We start from the raw sequence: 17,948 nt of genomic DNA, 5'->3' as shown, positions 1-17,948 counted from the left end.
ACCTTCTTACATCTCAGGACAGGCAGCGCTGCAAGGCTCTGTGACCTCCAGGCAGACACCTCAGCCTTCCGCTGCCCAACCAGCTCGGCCACCCATTGGGGTTGAGTCCCATGACCCGGCTTTGCCTCTAACCTGTCTCCTCTCCTTTTCCCTTTTCCCTGCTCTCTCACCTTCACTGTTTCTCGCCTCCCGTTTCTTGGCTGTGTTTCTGGAATCTTCCCTGCCCCTCTCCTAGTCCTACATCTCGGCTTCTACCAGGACTCTGCCCAACCACCCTCCCCTTCCTCACAGCCTAAATCTGCTGCTTCCCCTCAGGCTTTGGCCACGCCCCTTCTTGCCTAAGTCTCCACTTATCCGTAGATTCCCCTTGCTTTGCCCCCATCCCTCTGGGGGCACTTTGTTCCCGCCTTGCACATTCCATCTGCCTGGAATCCCCTTCCTTTCTCATCTCTACCTAGTGCTGTCTTACCCTTTTCTCAAGCCCGAGTTCAAATGTCATCTCCTCTAAGCAGTCTCCCTGGATTTCCCTCCATCTTTTGAAGCCCAGGAAAGTCCTGAGCATCCTGAGCATGTGCCTCCCTGGTCTAGACCACGATGAGGGTGCAGACCGAGGCCCACTCACCTTCGCAGCCCCCCCTGCCCCCGGCTGTGCAGGGGGCGTACAGATGGGGTTTCTTAACTCAGTGGTGTCTGTGTGAGGTTCGGGGAGCAGGGGTAGAATCCCCAGCTTGGCATGGAAGTGGCTCCACTATCAGCTCTGAGTTCACCTGAAGCTGGCTTGTAAGGTTTGGGCAACTTTGGCCCAGTTCTTGCAGCTCCACTAAAAGCCACAGCCACAGGGAGGACAGCGTCCACTGAAGGCCCCGTGTAGGCCTGCAGCCCGCCCAGGGCCCTGTCTGGGGCTGCCTGCCTCCTGCTGTGAGGGCTGCCCAGTGGAATGGGGATGGTGGTGCTGTAAGTGAACCCTCTCCACACTTTCTCCTTTAACCCTTCAGTAGACGTGGACCACCACGTCTCCTTGGGGAGATAGAATTAAGGAGAGGAGGCCTGGGGGAGTGGCAGAGGGAGGTGTGGCAGCTTCCCCTTACGCTCCATGAAAAACAGAGAAATTGACATGAAGAAAATCTCAGCCAGCAACGAATCAACGATTTCTCCAGGAAAAATGGGGGAAAAAAGAATCCTTATGAGGTCCATTGAAGAGGCTTCTGAGATGGCGCATTGGTGTGTGTGTGAGGCTGTCTTGAGGCCTCCCGGAGAGCCGGTATACAGTAAGTGCTCAGTAAATGTTTGTCTACAAAAAAGACCAAGCTATAAGAGTCTGAAGAACAACTCGACTCATCCAAGTGGACTGTCTCATTGAACCAGGAAGAGCACGTGAGCTGTGTTTATAACCCCGCAGAGGTTGAAAGCCGCAGAAGGTGAACAGAAACATTTACAGGGGAAAAAATGTTCAACAGCTATTTTCTTCTTTGTAATTTTCTCTGTTTTCCCAATTTACGACATTGAGTATGCCTTGCCTTAAGTACCTGAAACAAGATTATTTTTAGGAAAATACAGATAATCAGTTGGCCACATGGGAGAACTAGTTGGGTCACCTAAAGGTAGGAGAAAAGGGAGGGAGAGGCCAGAGCTGGATGGGGCCAGAGAGCCAACCGGGCGGATCTGCGGCCCAGTCCTGGGGCTGCAGCTGTCCATTCTGACTGCAAAATTCGAAGTACCTGGAAGCGAAGGGCCAGGGATAGGGGAGGTGGGTGGTTTCTCTTAAAAATCCTAGTGCCACAGTCTCTCACCCCAGACCCAATAGACTTCCCGGTGTGGGGCTTCCCAGGTGTTTCCAATGTGCGGTCCAGGCTGAGACCCAGCACCCCTCGCTCACCTGCTGGCCTCTGGCCTCAACCCCAATTTCAAGGACCTCCTGTGCACCCTGCATCGACGACTAATTTTCCTTGTCCCGTCCTGTCCTCATTTGCAGATTCCATGTGCCCTGGCTCCTCGGTCTGCTCAGACCCAGCCAGGCCGGCCTCTGGGTCCTGCACCCACTCCCCGAGTTTGTCCCAGTCCTGTCTGGTTTGTGCTGGGGGAAGGCAGACACAAAGACAAAGAATCAGCATTTTGCAAACATTAAAAAACAATAATATACTACCCAGTGAGAGTGTGAGTAATGTGAAATCTCGTTCTTTATATATCCTGGTGAGGGTACGAAGAGGTTCAGCTCTTTGGGACATCATGAAGAAATGTCCATATTTTTCACAACTGAACTCTGCTAAATCTTGAGCTGTCCGTGTGTCTGTGTCTCCTTCCTCTGGACAGGACATCACATAGTACATGCTGTTCATTCTAAATCAAGGAAAGACAGAGTCTGATTTAAATGATTTAACAGTTGGGAGGTGTTTAGTAAACTACAGAGAGAGACCAGTGGCTACTATGTGTAGCCCATTAAAAGTGATATTGGAAAAGAATTTTTAATAATTGTAAATTATGCAATACTATTTTAAGTTAAAAGAATAAAACTGTATAAATGATATAGGTCATCTCTATAAAAAGTATGCATAGAAAAAAGACTGAAAGAAAATGACAAAATGCTAACAGTGAGTTGCTTTCATAGATTAGTTCTTTAAAAAACTGTCCCTTCTCAAATTTTCTACAGTGGAAATGTTTATAATCAGAAAACAAAGATTAAATGGATGGAAGTGCAGCTGTAATTGGAGGTAGATGATAATAAAGAGGGAAATGTCATAGAAATTCTATGAAAGGGGAAATTAGAAATAGCAGGAATTAAACTGGATGGCTGGGGTTTTGCTTATTAAGTATTCAGACACTATCCCCAAAAGCTGTCTAGATCATAAGGAAAAATACCTGTTAATAGAGAAGAGCAGAAATTGCAATAGTTTGTTCTCTAACCACAGCGTGATAAACCAGAAACGAATTGTATAAGTATTACCAACGTAGCCACAATTATTTAGAAATTAAAAACTCTTGCCTCTTGTCTGTTGTTCAGGGAGAAAATGAAGAACATTTCCAAATGCATTGGTAATGGGCCTGTGCATTATATGGATGTGCCCCAAATTGTACTTAGAAGAGAATTCCTATTTTTATAAACTTTTGTTATTAAAAAAGAAAAAAATAATGACTGCAGCATATAAACTATGAGATGAGTCCAAGGGGAGAAAGTGTCAGAGGGAGAGCCTGGTTGGGGAGGGTGCGCGTGGAAAGTATCCCAGCGAGTCAGAGGGGACAGACAGACCCTTTTCTGGGCCACAAGTGGCCTCTGAAAGGGCAGCTCCGTAGAGCACTAGGTACACAGGCCGAAACAGAAAAGATGATGAAACTGCATCCTGGGGATTTTTGGAACAAAAGTAAAATAAAGATGAACCTGGAGCCAGCTGGGGGAGCCAAAGGAACACGTACAAGTTTAGACTCAAGCCTTACTGGATTGCCCTCCACTGGTGGAGGCAGCCCCCAGCAGAGGGGTGGGGCCTGCTGTGACCCAGCTAACAGCTGCCTTAACAAACCCAGGAGACGATCCTCCAACTGCCGGGACAGAAGAGGATAAAGGGTAGTAGGGGCCCGGAAATGAGAGTCTCAGGCTCAGCTGTCAGGGGGAAGCAGAGCTGAAGTTCCAAGGGAAGCTAAGTGGTGGGCACGACCCAGGGTGAGGAGAGGAGCTCTTGTGTGGTGAGGTTGCATGGTCAGGAGAACTGTGGAGTGGGGTGGCTGTGACTGTCGAGGGTGAGAAGGTGCAGGGGCCTGAGCCTGGGTTGGCCAGGTTGGCTCTGAGCAGATGGAGCCTAAAACCACTTCCTCTGAGGATTTCTGGGCCTTGGGATGCAGTATCTGGGCGGCCACAAGATGGCGCTGGCACCCTGTGGCTGTTGCCCTCCATTCTGGGCATCCGCTCTGCATCACAGCTGTCTCTCGAGCTGTGTGCACGTGTGTGGTGTGTGTGTGTGTGTGTGTGTGTGTGTGTGCCTCTCTCTGCGTTCTTTCTTCACCTACCCCTCCTTCCCTAATCCTTGCTCTCGCTCCCCATTCACCTTGCACTTCTCTCTTTCTGATCTATTCCTGCCTCTCTCCAAACTTCCTCATCACCTCTCTTTCTCATTCGCTACTGAACATAATAAACTGAAGGGTTTTTAAAAATTTTATTATATTTATTAGTAAAGCCCCAAGTATCACTTAGAAAGCACACGTGGAGAACACTGACCGGAGTAAATAGAGTTTTACTGAGTGGCCTTAGATGCCCTGCATCAGGGCCAGGGACTCAGGTGAGCTTGGGCTGCGTCAAGCCCCTGGGGGGGGGGGGGGGGGGCAGAGGTCAGGGCCGGCTGGGACCCGCGGCCCTGTAACCTGGAGGCCCTCTGAGCATCTCTCCCTGCATCTAGTGCCTGTGTTTCTGAAAAAGCTTGTGTAAGTCAAGTCGTTTTAAAGAATCTTGGGAGGCCGCTGTTTGAAGGGACAGCATAAGTATTCCTAAAGGAGACTCTCCCCTGTTATTTGATCCCTTCTTTGGCCAGTTGACTTGAGGGGAAGTTGGTAGGTTTTCCTGTGTTAGTTCCCTGGCTGACCACCTTGGACTTGGTGTGGGTGCCAGAGCCCACCTCAGGTAAGTCTTGCTGCAGCACCCCAGCAGCTGCCCCAGCGTCAGCACTGGGCCTCTTCACCCCAGCAAGGCCCAGCCTGGCCCAGCAAGCACCAGGAGCTGGAGTGAGGCTGGGCCCCGGGCAGCCCAGTGGAGGCTGACCAGCTTGGGAGCTCCCGGAGCTGGGAACGTGGAGCGGGGACAGAGGGCTGGCTCTGAGACCAGAGTCCAAACAGAACCAGATCAAGACTTAGTGAGACTTGGGACTATTTCAAGTCCTCCAGGCCACAAATTAAACCAAAATGGACCTGCCCCAGCCCCACCCCAGTCCCAGCCTCTCCTCCCACATCAAATCCTGACCGCAGGAACGTCTCCCCTGGTTAGGGATTCACCAGATCAAAATTTGGGGCTTCCAGAACTTTGTTCCCACCTATGATGGGTGTTTTCGTGTCTAGAGCTGGAGCATAATTTCATGCACATACTCCAGCCAAGAAATGAAGATTCAGGATTCTGGTTACGTAATGCCAACCAGTACCCTGTAACTCTAAAATTCTGTAACATGTGTTTGCAGCAATACAAGTTTGCTTTGTAAATGTCCTTGTGTCTGTTGCCAAATATCCCGAGAGCTCATTGCCTTTTTGTGGCACAAGAAAAAAAACACATGGAAGAATTTCCATATGTGTTGTAGGCCTGTGTTGTTGTGTAATATTCCTTCATAAAGACCCATTTGCTGAATTTGTTGTACAGATTAGTACAGAAAACAAAGTTATCTTCCTTGAAAATCTGGTAGGTTTTCTTTGTCAGCTAAGGAGAGTTATATAACCTACCATGCTTTCCTTTTCACCTTGGCTTCCAGGAAGTTCAGAGCTAAATGTAATGATCAGTCTTATAATTATCAGTCCAGATGACCTGTTTCTTTTAACATTTTCCTTTAAGTTTATTGTTTAATTTGTAATCTATAAATATTCTACAAAAAAAAACATGAGGATTTTCATTTCTAATTACTCACTGAAAACAGGCAAATCGACTTCTGGAAACTATCTGGTGGAAAGTTATGAATGAAAAATGCTTCCGCAAAAAGAGTTCGTGTGGTGAAAGTTAAAATCTGAAGGTATCAGGAATTGATTCAGAGACTGTGCAGTGGTGACAGTGAAGCCAACAGCTTGAAAAGGCAGAGTGAGAATGTCAGCCACTGCCTCCTCCAGGCTCGAGCACCCAGGCGCCCTCTTAGCACCTCCTTGCTGGCAGGAGAGAAGTTCAGTGTTTGCCGAGAGGGAGTGTTCTTTGCATACAGTTTATGAAGCAACAGCCTTGAGGCTAGGTCAGGGGCGGGAGGGGGACTTTGTTGTCACAAAGGTGGCTGGTGGCGGCAGAAACTCCCAGCTCTAGGTTCTTGTGTGGGAGCTGCCAGCACCTGGAGAAAGTCACTGAAGCTCCCTGCAGAATGGGAGAGGGGAGCATGGTGGAAGGGTGAAGTGGTGGAGAAAGGTGAAGTGAAATTAGATATGTATTTCACCTCTAAAGAAGGAATAGTTCCTGCATTTTCAAAGCAGAGAAGAATTCACAAAGGAAAAATTTGAGTGTATAAAAATATCAATATTTGTATGCCAGAAAAAAAACACCAGCAAAAGGGAACAGAGGGTCAGTGTCAGTGGTAATCACAGAAATGCAGGACAGGCCCACAATGCAGTCCCGTTTGTGTTGGTTAAATGAATAAGCAAAACCATTTTTAAAACACCCAGGGCTAGCAGCGATGTGGTAAAACTGGCTTTCTCAGCAGTGGTCAGGTGGTCAATTAATGCAGCTCTTTTTTTTTTTTTTAATTTAAAAAAAATTAACAAACAAAAACATTAACATAATTCTGTTCTACGTATGCATTCAGTAATTCTCAATGTCATCACATAGAATTAATGCGACTCTTGTAGAAAGTCATCTGGCCGACTGTGCCAAGAGTTTTTAGAATGTTTCTCTTTGACCCCCAAAATTCTATTTCTCGGACTTGATGCTTCTTGCAGGAAGATGTTTGTGTTGAGACTGTTATTATTATTTAAAATGAATCCAACACAAATGCCTTATTAGCGACTGGAATGGGGTTTACAATATGGAATATGATGAATCATTAAAAATAATGTTTCTGACAACTGTAGAAATGTGGAGAATGCTTAGGATATGATGTCATTTGATAAAGTAGGATAGAAAATTGTATGTACACATATAATTCGTACCATACATATATATATATATATAAGGACTACAAGAAAGTACAACAAAATGCAGTAGTGTTTGTGTTAGGGTAGTAAGAAAAGTGTTTTAACCTCTGTTTGCTCAAATCATAACTTATGCTACATTTCTAATGGGAGGAAAAGGCATAATTTTTAAAATTTTATTTTAAAGGAACATGAAATGAAGAAGTGAACTAGTTATGTTGTTCCCAGGCCTTTAGATGAAGACCAGTAAAATTAAGAAAAGAACTGAGGTGGGGCTCAATATAAGATTATTGTATTTTTATTTTGCTAGATTAAGGATGTTTCAAAATAATAAATAGTATCTACTATCAGCAAATTTAATAAAGGAAAGGTCATTTTAACACCAAAAAGTAGAATGGACAAAATTTAGCTTCATGTAAACCTTGCCATTGCACCCTCATTTCCTCATTTTTTTGAGAGCCAGTGAAGGCCTCACAGGGTCAGCTCTGGCCCTTGGGCTGAGTTTGAGACCCTTCTCCCTAGATGAGCTCCAAGCACCTGTCCAGCCTGGAGGCTCCGAAGCCAGGCTGGCCCTGCCCCTGGCCCCAGCAGAGGTCCCGCCCAACCCAGAGGCAGCAGCTGAGGTCCTGGGAACCGAACTGGCAAAGCTGGTTCCTAATTGGTAACCCCAGTTGGCAACTATTTATGGGTAATAAAAACTAAGGCACAGTGTTTCCAAACTGAGCTCCTGAGGGAAAGGCCACTTGGTAATGAAGACTTTACCACTGATCTAGCAGGCAGAAATCTATTGTTTTTCCAGATTTTTCATGGTTGCCTGTTATTTCGTGGTGTTTAGGCAAATTGGGCAAAAAGTCATTCCCCACCAAAGCATTTCTATACACCTCCCTGATGCCTGGAAAAAGAAGAGCATCCCAGATATACAAATAATTATCCTCTGGGACACACCTGCTCATGGCAGCGCTAAGAGCAAGTGGGAACATTTGCTCAGATTCCTTTAAGTACCTACTTAAGGTAGAAGAGGGCCAGTGGGTGATGGATGGAAGGAGAGGGCACATACCCATCAGTCATGAAGCAAAGTCTTTATTCAGGGGCCTCTGCATTTGTGTTCTCTGTAAGGCCATTTGTCCCGTCCAGAGGTCAGTGATTCTGAAGCCTGGCTGTGCATGAGTCACCTGGGGAGATTTTCAGAAAGTGTAGAGACTTCAGCCGGACTCCTCCAGAATCCAACTCTAGGACAAGGGTGGGGTTTGGGGTTTGTTTTGGTTTTTTTTTTTAATATCCCTGGGTGATTCCAATGCTGAACAGGCTTGCGAAAAGCCAATGAAGTTCTTGGTGGATGTGCTGATGGGTCTGACAGGGGCTGTGAATGAGGATCCAGTGGGACTTTATTTCTGTTTTAATGTAATCGAGCCCATTTTTCACTCCATCCATCCTGGTGAACACTTGGTTCTGGTTTACAGGCTCCCCGTGGGAGCTTGGTAACGTGATCCTTTTGTAGAGCAAATCACTGCCTCTTGGATCTGTTTTGCAAACCCAAATGCCGCCCAGCGCCCAGCGGGGCCCACCGCAACTCACCCGCAATTCTGGGATGCCTTTGCGAGGCCGCCTTCCCCTCCCTGGTCATCCTGAAGCTCAGCCGCAGAAGGCACTTCTCCCAGCCACCCCCAGCAGGCCGAGTCCTGCCCACCCACGCTGACGGCAGGAGCCCAGCGAGTGTGCTGAGCGGCTGGTTTAGGGGTGCTATGTCACTCATCTCTTTTTCTGGCTATCAAAGGTGCAGATAATTAATAAGAAGCTGGATCTTAGCAACGTCCAGTCCAAGTGTGGCTCAAAGGATAATATCAAACACGTCCCCGGAGGCGGCAGTGTGAGTACCTTCACACTTTGGTGCACCGTACTGTGGTTTTATTTTTTTAAGAAGTGGCATGAGTGTAAACATCTGCAAGACATTGCATAGAATAAATCATTCTCAGGGCTTGTCCGTGCCCACAGGTCAGCCTACCCCAGTCTCCGCAGACCCCCACACCTGCGTGCATTGTTCCCAGAAACTCCTCCTCCTTATTCTAGGCGGGGAGCCTCTGCATGTATGGGTCTCCGGCCCGTGCAGGCCGCGTGGGAAGGACAGGAAAGATGGTCGAACCTCTCTCTGGCCCCTCCCTGGGAGGTTGCGTGCTCAGGACAGGAAGCTTCTGCTCGGCCTCGCGCCCACCTGCCTCCTGCAAGCCCCACAGCCCTTGCTGAAGGTTGGGCTGCAGGTGGCGGCACCTGAGGCTGGGCTCCTCACCCGTCCTCAGCACCTGGGCAGGTTCACCCCTGGTGGTTCCACTGTGCACAGCTGGCCTGTCTGCTCTGACCAGTGGACACACAGTTCTCACTGTCCCCTGCGAAAAGCCCTGCACCTGCTCGGTTCTGTCCCCTGCGTTTGCAAGGGATGAGCTGGTTCCTCGGCCTTTCGGCTCATGTTTAAAACAGCTCCGCCCTTAACAGCAGAGACCCAGATGCCAAAGAGCCGGGCGAAAGTGCACTGAGTGTCCCTGCCCGCTCAGGTGTGGCTCCAAGAAAGGCTGCTTTGGGCCCTGGGCCCAGGGTCACAAAGGGGCCCTTTTTCATGTGTAAAATGTTCCCGGGGCTCCTGGCGTGGGATGTGTCCCTGCGAGATTCCCATGTAAAGTCCACGTTTGGGACTCGCTTCCCAGCTGCCCATGGGATCCACTCAGAGACACGCCGTCGCCCTCCCCGTCAGTGCTCACGGGCCTGAGTGCTGCCCTTCACCAGAGCCTCTGTCCCCCACCCAGCTCACGCTCCAGCCTCTGTGGTCGGCTGGAAGCAGAGGAGGTCCCAGTGGCTGAGGGCCGCCCCAGGGGTCCCGCTCCGCACTGACAGCGCTGCCGGCTGACTGTGCAGCCCCCAGGGTGAGCTCTCCCGAGCCCGCCCCACACCGCCGCCGCAGCGCCCAGCCCGGAGGTTTATTCTTGCAATGTGCTGCTCGCCCGCCCGGGCCCCCTCCTGCCGCCACCCTCTTAGTCCCGGAGAAGCGAGCACTCACCTGCGGCTGCTGCATGGCCCTTTATTAACGCTTCCTCCCCGTGTCTGTCTCCCCCTTTCCTGGGCTCCCATCCCAACCCCACCTGGTCTCCTGCCAGGACTAGGTGGGGGGCGGGCTCCCCGTCCTGCGCTGGTGGGCTCCCATCCCTGCTCTTGGGCTCAGGCCAGAGGAAGAAGTTCTGGAACTTTCTGATGAGACTCCCGCCCGGTCTGCTGGCCGGACGTGCTGGTGTGGCCGCGGCTGTGGGTCCAGCTCTGTGGGCCACAGACAGCAGCCGAGACAGCTCCTGCTGGCTGTGGGGAGAGTGTGCCCAGGCCCGCCGGACACGGGAGGTGATGACTGAAGAGGCTGTGGTGCCCAGGGCCTCAGGGACTTCCTCTCTGCCAGTTGGGGCTGTCCTGACTGAGCCCGCTCCCGCCCTTGGCCGAGGTCACTGCTCATAACGCTCTTGTGGAAGGTGGTCGTGGCCTCCACAGTGTCACCCTCAGGCATTCAGGGCCACTGGACGCAGGCCTGGGATCTGGCCCCCGGTGCGCCTACCCGCAGGTGGCCTCCAGAGCCCCTGCTCCTTCTCCGCCTTGGTCCCTCCTGCCTCCCCCACTGGGCTCTGTGGGGCTCCAGGGCCCGTCTCCTCCCCTCCCCCCAACCCCGGCCTCGGCTCCCACCCGCGCCCACCCTTCCCTCCCTCAGCCCCACCCTCCTTACCTCATCCAGGCCAAAGGGAAAGGAGGAGGAAGTCTTGGTCGCACCATTCCTGCCTGTCCCCCTGGCAGCGAAGCTGCTCCTTGGCTCTCTCAGCAGAACGGGTCTCAGATCCGTTCGTCACTCCCTGCCCCGCCCCCCCCGCTGGAGCCCAGGCTGCCGCACCTCTGTCCCCCCCACGCCACCCCCAAGCCGCATCCCGCTCTCCACCTGACTCCATCAGTAAGCAGGGAATATCATTAAGATCTTTATTTTATTTTATTTATGGCAGACCCAGGTCTGATTCCCAGGTCTCCTGCACGGCAAGCTAGCATTCTACCCCTGAGCACCCCCCGTGCACCCCCCGTGCACCCCACCCCTGAGATCTTGAACTCAAATAACGTGAGACTGTCGGTGATGGTTTAGACCTGGTAGAAACGCCCCTTTATTTCTGGCGTCCTCGTTAAGTTCATTCTCAGACACAGGCCATCTCTGCCCTGGGCGGCTCCGGTGTGGGCTTGGCGGAGAGTGGCCACAAGCAGCCCTCGGTTGACCCTGCACCGTGGCTGCTGGGGACCCCTCACCCCCAGGGCCTTGCAGAGACCTGCCTCCGGGAATCCCATCCTTCACCCTGGGGTCCCCAGGAGGCACTCCTTAAGGGGAGCTGGCTCTTGGGCTGAACCGATGGGCGGCTCCCAGACCCGGCGGCCCCCTGGGAGGCGGGCAGCGAGGCCAGGCCACACGTGGGCCCTCGGGACTGGTTGTGAGCCCTGGAACCCCTCAGGCCTCCCTGTGTGTGTCCGCATCCGCGAGAGCTTGCTGAGACCCTAAACCGGTTTCTCTGGTGCCGCCGGCCTGTCCTGCTGGGGTCACCTTGCTCCTTTCTGTAAAAACCAAGATATCCAGGACACTTGGTGTGCTCAGCCCGGTGGGCTCTTCCTCCCCGCCGCTGCCCCATCACCACCCTCTTGGTGGGCTGCTGGGCTCCTGCATTTGTGGGATTCTGGTATGAGCCCACCACAGCCCTCTGCTCTTAGAGGCCAGCAGGCCCAGCCCTCGAGCCTTTCTAACAAGCCTTCTTCAAATAAACGCTGCGCCCGGTGATGGCTTCTTTGTCTGCAGTGAACGTGATCTGGTCGATTTCATGTCACAAAATGGAGTGATTCTTTTACGTTTTTGTGTTTGCTTAACAAACGGTGTGGTCCCTGCAGGATGGATGACACGGTGCCCCTCCTTTTCCCTGTGGAGGTCTTTCGTCCTGCAGGGGTGGAAGACACTCTAGTCCCACAGTTACTTGGTGAAGCGCCCTTGGGACAGGGTCGGCTGAATTTCAGCAACACGGTGTCCACCATGACCAGAGTGTCTTCCTCATGGCAGGCTGGACCCATGGCCTGAGCGGGCCTAGGCTTATGCAGCTGCTTTTCGTTGTGTTACACCAATAAAAAAATAATCCTGATTTATGCTTTGTCTTTCTGTCTCTGTCTCTTTCTGGCTCTTGCTTTCACTTTCTTTCATCTCCAGGTGCAGATAGTCTACAAGCCAGTCGACCTGAGCAAGGTGACCTCCAAATGTGGCTCATTAGGCAACATCCATCATAAACCAGGTAGTCCTTGGGGAGGCAGGTGGGGAAGGAAGGTGCTGGGGTGGGGATGGGGGGTAAGCGGGGTGGGGGTGGTGCGGGGACAGGGTTGTCTGGGTGGTGCCTTTTTTTCAGTGCTTTCTCCTGAACTGACTGGGAGGTCATCGTGGGGGGTGTTGAGGGTGGAGCTTGCTGTGGCCGAGAGGCGCGGCCAGGCGAGGTGCGGAGGGAGGGCAGGGCTGGAGCCTCCAGCGCGTGGGACCTGACCTGGCCCGGAACACAGGCTGTGCAGGTGTCCCGGTGTGGTGCGCAGCTGGAGGGGCCGTTCCACCTACCAGCCACAACACGGGACTCCTGGGCATTGCCATGCCATGTGCTGTTGTTGTTGTTTTTAAGTGGTCTTTTTTTAAACATTTTTTTATTGTGTGATATATATATATATATATACAAAGGAAAGAAAGAAAAAAGCAATAGTTTTCAAAGCACTCTTCAGCAAGTAGTTACAGGACAGATTCCAGAGTTTGTCATGGAGTACAATATGATCCTCTCAGATTTTTCCTTCTAGCTGCTCCAGAACATTGGAGGCTAGAAGGTATAAATATTTTTTCATCCTCTCAATCAACTTTTTTTTCTTTTTTTGTGAAAAGTAACACACACATATATATATAAAGCAATAAGTTTCAAAGTGCAGCACAATAATTAGTTGTAGAACAGATTTTAGAATTTGGTAAGGGTTACAATTCCCCAATTTTAGGTTTTTACTTCTAGCTGCTCTAAGGTACTGGAGACTAAAAGAAATATAAATACACTGATTCAGCAATCATGTTCATTTGTTATACCCGACCTTCTCTGTATAACTCTACCACCACCTTTGATCTTTCTCCCACTCTTTAGGGGTGTTTGGGCTGTGCCCATTCTAACTTTTGCATGTTGGAAAGGGCTGCCAATAATATGGGGCAGGGGGATGGAACTAGCTGATGTTCTGGAGAGGCTGGGCCCTCCAGATTTCAGGACTTTCCTGGTCCAGGGACCCATCTGGAGGTTGTAGGTTTCTGGAAAGTTACCCTAGTGCCTGGAACCCTTGTGGAATCTTATATATTGCCCTAGGTGTTCTGTAGGATTGGCTGGAATGGTCCTGGTTGGGGGTTGGCAGGTTATGATAGGCAGCAAGGTCTACCTGAAGCTTGTGTAAGAGCATCCTCCAGAGTAGCTCAAGTCTATTTGAACCCTCTCTGCCACCGATACCTTATTTGTTACACTTCTTTCCCCCCTTTTGGTCATGATGGAATTGTTGATCCCAAGGCTCCAGGGCCAGACTCATCCCTGGGGGTCGTCTCCCACGACGCCAGGGAGACTTTCACTCCTGGAAGTGATGTTGTTTAAACAGAAAATTGTGCTATTGGAGTTCCCCCACGCTTACCCTTCACCGCTCATCCCACGCTGAAAGGAAACTTTCTGGGACAATAGAAACCCACACTGTCCACCACGGGAGCCACTAGCCTCATGTGGTTATGGAGCTCTTGAAAGGTGCCTAGTGCCGTTGAGGAAATGAACTAATTTTATTTCATTAAAATTTAAATAGCCACATGTCCATTCCATATTGGACAGATTCTGACTCCCTCTTGCTGTAAATCAGACCCTGCTCAGGGTGGAAGTCTTTACTTGAACCTTCCTGTGAGACGAGAAGGCCACCAGAAGCAGAGTCCACAACAGATCGAATTTTCCAGCCCCCTGGGACATTTTGTGTGAATTTAGTCTCTCCCAGTGAAAGCTGTCCCACACCCAACGCCACCGTCTTGGCGCACTGAGCAGCTTCCTCCAGTCGCTTTATCCTGCCCAAGAAATGAATGCAGTTGCCCCTTCCTCGTGCCAGGTCTCCCACATTTGGGCCTGGCATCAAGTGTCCAAGGAGGGAGAAGGGGTCAGGGTCCTTTCTTATTTTGTGTGTATTTTGCCATTCAGTTGTATTCCAAGATCTTGTGGGGCTGAATTTTACCTGATGTCAACGAAGAAAGGCTTCACTCATTGGAACCCAACCAGTTTAGAATTTAGAATAATTTCTCCTGGACTGAGCAGTAATTTACCTTTCCATTATCTAAGAGAGATGAATTGGTGAATTTGCAGAGTACCTATTTGAAGGACACCTTGATTAGAAAGATGAAGCAAACTTTTCCCAAGCTTTTGGGAAGGACTGACCTGTACACAAACCACATTCTAAATAAAAGGGGTCTTATCTGCTTGTAAAGGTTGCTCTCTGCTTGGAATCCCTTCCTTAGCCTTTGTTCTCGTCTTGTGCAAACAGAAGGTCGTGTCATTTTCTAATCCCTTCCAGGGATGGGGATACCTGAGCCTTTTTTTCTTTTTTTTTTTTTTTGCTGTGACCCCAGCAGCCCCTGGCACTTGGCTGTGTAGACAATAGCCTTCATTTAGCATATGCTACGCCCACTAACCCCCCGGAGCAAGGCTTCCAGGTGTGATTGTGTGTGTTCTGTTCTAGGAGGGGGCCAGGTGGAAGTGAAATCTGAGAAGCTGGACTTCAAGGATCGAGTCCAGTCGAAGATTGGTTCCCTGGATAACATCACCCACGTCCCTGGTGGAGGGAATAAAAAGGTAACGGGCGCAGGACGGGGAGGAGGCTGCATCTGGGCCTGGGCATTGAAGTCGGATGGCTAAAGGCTGATCCTTTACCAAAGGAGGAGAAGTGAGGATCCTGCATTGACCAGCTTGATGCAGATTCTGGGCACTACCCAGGACTTGGGTCACACTCTCAGCTGCCCACTGCAGTCACCAGGGGAGCTGCCTGGGCCCTGCTCCCGGAGGTCTGATTAATTGGTCCTGGGGGCAGCCTGGGCACCTGGACTGTGGGAAGCTCTAAGGTGATGCTTTAATGCAAAGGTGAGAGCCACTGTCCTAGGCCTCAGGGAAGTAGCCACCCTAGAGCCAGCCCAGGGACACTGAGGACAGGTCATGGAAGCATAAGCTAGTTCTCAAAGTGGGTCACTAGGCTGTTAGGGCAAAGCAACGATGCTGACATAGGCTGTCCAAATTTCAGCAAAGCCTCTGCCTGTCTGTCATGGGAGAGTCCTCGCGGAGGCTGCATCCCTATCCCTGGCAGTTTCTAGCTCCCCGTTTTGCTGCAGGTGTACGTCTATGTGACTAGAAACCCGGAGGTTCCTAGCTCCAGGTATCTGCAAGAGCACGGAAGCACCCCCTCTGGGTGTCCTACCACACCTGCCCCGAACTTCTGGAAGCCACTCACTTTCTAGCCTTCAGGGCCTCCTGGCAGCTGATGGGAAGTGGTGGAGGAAGGAGGGCTTTCCCAGGAGAGGGGTAGATTCAGGGATGTAGCCCAGCGTGAGCAAGTACCTGCTCAGGGTTGGCTGGAAGAGGCAGGACACCCGGCTTTCTCGCAGCAGCCAGGCTATCTTTCCAGCACACCATGCAGGATGGCAGTGGGGAGTCCCCTTGCCTTGGCCAGTCCCCCCAGAACCACCCCCACTGCCCACTCCTGCAGCCCTGCAGATTCAGACACACCCCTCCTTGCGTTTGCCGTGAACACCGGACAGCAGGGTTCTGTGGACAAACACTTGCTGGTACACCCTTTTCAAAGCAGAGCTGCAAACCGAGACCTCAGGGCAGGTGTGAGAAATAAGGACCAGGAGGCTGCATGCTTCAAGGAAGTTGGGGGTAGGCCCCAGTTCTCTGGGCAAGTGGAAAATGTTCTCTGCAAAGGCCCAGCAGTTCTGCTTGTTTTCCTCACCTGCCCGGGCCCTGATTTAAGGCAGGGCTTCCTGGCCTGGGGAGCTTTAAAGGTGCTGATACCTGGCCCCATTGCCAGCCAGTCTGATTTAGTGGGTCTGGACTGGGCCTGGATGTGAGTGATTCCTTAAGTAAAAGGAGGTTTCCACTCTGTCTCTGGAAGCTCCTGTGCCCTGGGAAAAGCTGGGCTTGACTCTGCTTGGAGGTGACTCGTGGTCCTACCAAGTCTCAGTTTCTCCTTCAGCAAAAGAGGATGGAACTCTGTGCAACAGGACTAGATACAAAAACTCAAAAATGGACAGCACAATAATACCTAATTGTAAAGTAATCTTGTTAAAGCACTGAATGAAGATGCACCTGAGCTATAGTTTTTGTTTGTTTGTTTGTGTCTTTTGTTTTTTCTTTTTCCTTTTCTTTCTTTTTTATTATTATTTTTTTTTTCTCTATATTAACATTCTATATCTTTTTCTGTTGTTTTGCTAGTTCTTTTCCTAAATCGATGCAAATGTACTAAGAAATGATGATCATGCATCTATGTGATGATGTTAAGAATTACTGATTGCATATGTAGAATGGAATGATTTCTAAATGTTGTGTTAATTTCTTTTTTTTCTTTAATTAATAATAAAAAAAAATTTACAAAAAAAAAAAAAAAGAGGATGAAACTATTTATGTCCAAGGGTGTCATGAGACCCAAATGAGACAATGTTCTAGAAGGTGCCTGTTATGTTGTAGGCATCTAAGAATTGGAGTCAAGTTTGAAAGCCAAACTTCTTGGCTCCTTCTGCTCTCTGACCGCAATGTTGGGGGCCACTCTGCAGCCTCCTTCAGGGAGCTCCTGTTTCTAACTCATTTCCCTGTGCTGGCTCAGAAAGATGTCACATCCTGGTACCAAGAGATTCCCCTCTTATTCAATTCCTTCATTCCCTCCCTAACAAGAAGCGGCATACAGGACCCCCCAGCTCTTTCAGTTTGGGGCATTTGGAGACAGGTTCAGAAACCTTTTACATTTTTCTTAAGAAGCAAAGCTTTTTGAAAACATTACTATAAATGCTTTTGTCAAAACATATATCAAAATGGCCTTTTAAATACAGCAGTATAGAAGTGTTCTTTTTTCAAAGGAGTGAACCAAAGGAGTGACCCAACATGAACAAAAGTGTACATACAGTTTAATTAGGAGCCTGTTTTATTTTTTCTCCACCCCCACTTGAGATGGGTGCAGTAGAGGCTCTTCACCTGAGGCCATGGGGTCCAAAAATTGTATGGAAAGTTGTAAGCCTCTGTTGTGTGTGTGCCTGGGCATATGTGCATACATTTTTCTGGTTTTACCAGATACTCAAAGAGATCTAGGAGGGGCCCCCAAAAGATTGAGAACTGCTGTGTTTGTGTTCCATCAAAGAGAGTCTGTGTCAGCCTCTCGAGGGGTCATTAGGAGAGAATTATCATGCACCACTTGCATCTCCAGCTAATGCTTTCTGCTTCTGAATTTCTGGATATCCTCTGGCACTAAGCCATCTGGGGCTCCTAGCTTTGTCATTCTTTATTGCCTAAAGGGCTTTATCACATCATGGTTCTCTAGCATACCTTCAAATGCCACCCATGGCTGCTGCCATCTCCAGCCCTGTCAGTCACTGGCCAAGGGGAGGACTGTGTGCAGCTCATGGCTGAGAGACAGCAGCTGTGGGACCTCCCTTAATCTTCGCCATTTGCCGCGTGGCAATATCTATGTTCTAGTTTGCTAGCTGTCAGAATGCAACACACCAGAGACAGATTGCCTTTTAATAAAAGGGGATTTATTTTGTTAGTTCTTCAGGGGAAAGGCAGCTAACTTTCATCTGAGGTTCTTTCTTACGTGGGAAGGCACAAGATGGTCTCTGCTGGCCTTCTCTCCAGGCCTCTGGGTTCCAACAACTTTTCCCTGGGGTGATTTCTTTCTGCATCTTCAAAGGCCTGGGCTGAGCTGTGAGTGCTGAGATGAGGTACGCTGAGCTGCTTGGGCTGTGCTACGTTGCACTCTCATTTAAGCACCAGCCAACTAAGTCAGACATCATTCATTGCAGCAGGCACGCCTCCTAGCCGACTGCACACATAATGAGC

The 17,948-nt window shown here is 50.0% G+C and overlaps 1 protein-coding gene across 13 annotated transcripts in view; it reads left to right on the top strand.

Moving 5' to 3' along the window:
* The window catches only part of MAPT (microtubule associated protein tau), a 128,276-nt gene that overhangs the window by 105,379 nt on the left and 4,949 nt on the right, over window positions 1-17,948 (top strand). For 8 of the 13 annotated variants that reach the window (XM_077164045.1, XM_077164039.1, XM_077164043.1 and 5 more), the window contains 3 exons: window positions 8,561-8,653; window positions 12,035-12,116; window positions 14,590-14,702. In XM_077164045.1, coding sequence (XP_077020160.1) covers window positions 8,561-8,653; window positions 12,035-12,116; window positions 14,590-14,702 — 288 coding nt within the window. The remainder of the gene's footprint in view (window positions 1-8,560; window positions 8,654-12,034; window positions 12,117-14,589; window positions 14,703-17,948) is intronic. The other 5 variants (XM_077164047.1, XM_077164046.1, XM_077164044.1 and 2 more) reach the window with 1 other exon arrangement.

This window comes from Tamandua tetradactyla, chromosome 6 (assembly GCF_023851605.1).
Source record: "Tamandua tetradactyla isolate mTamTet1 chromosome 6, mTamTet1.pri, whole genome shotgun sequence".
Lineage (NCBI taxonomy): Eukaryota > Metazoa > Chordata > Mammalia > Pilosa > Myrmecophagidae > Tamandua > Tamandua tetradactyla.
The sequence above is the reverse complement of the archived record's forward strand: the minus strand, read 5'-3'. Positions and strand labels throughout refer to the sequence as shown.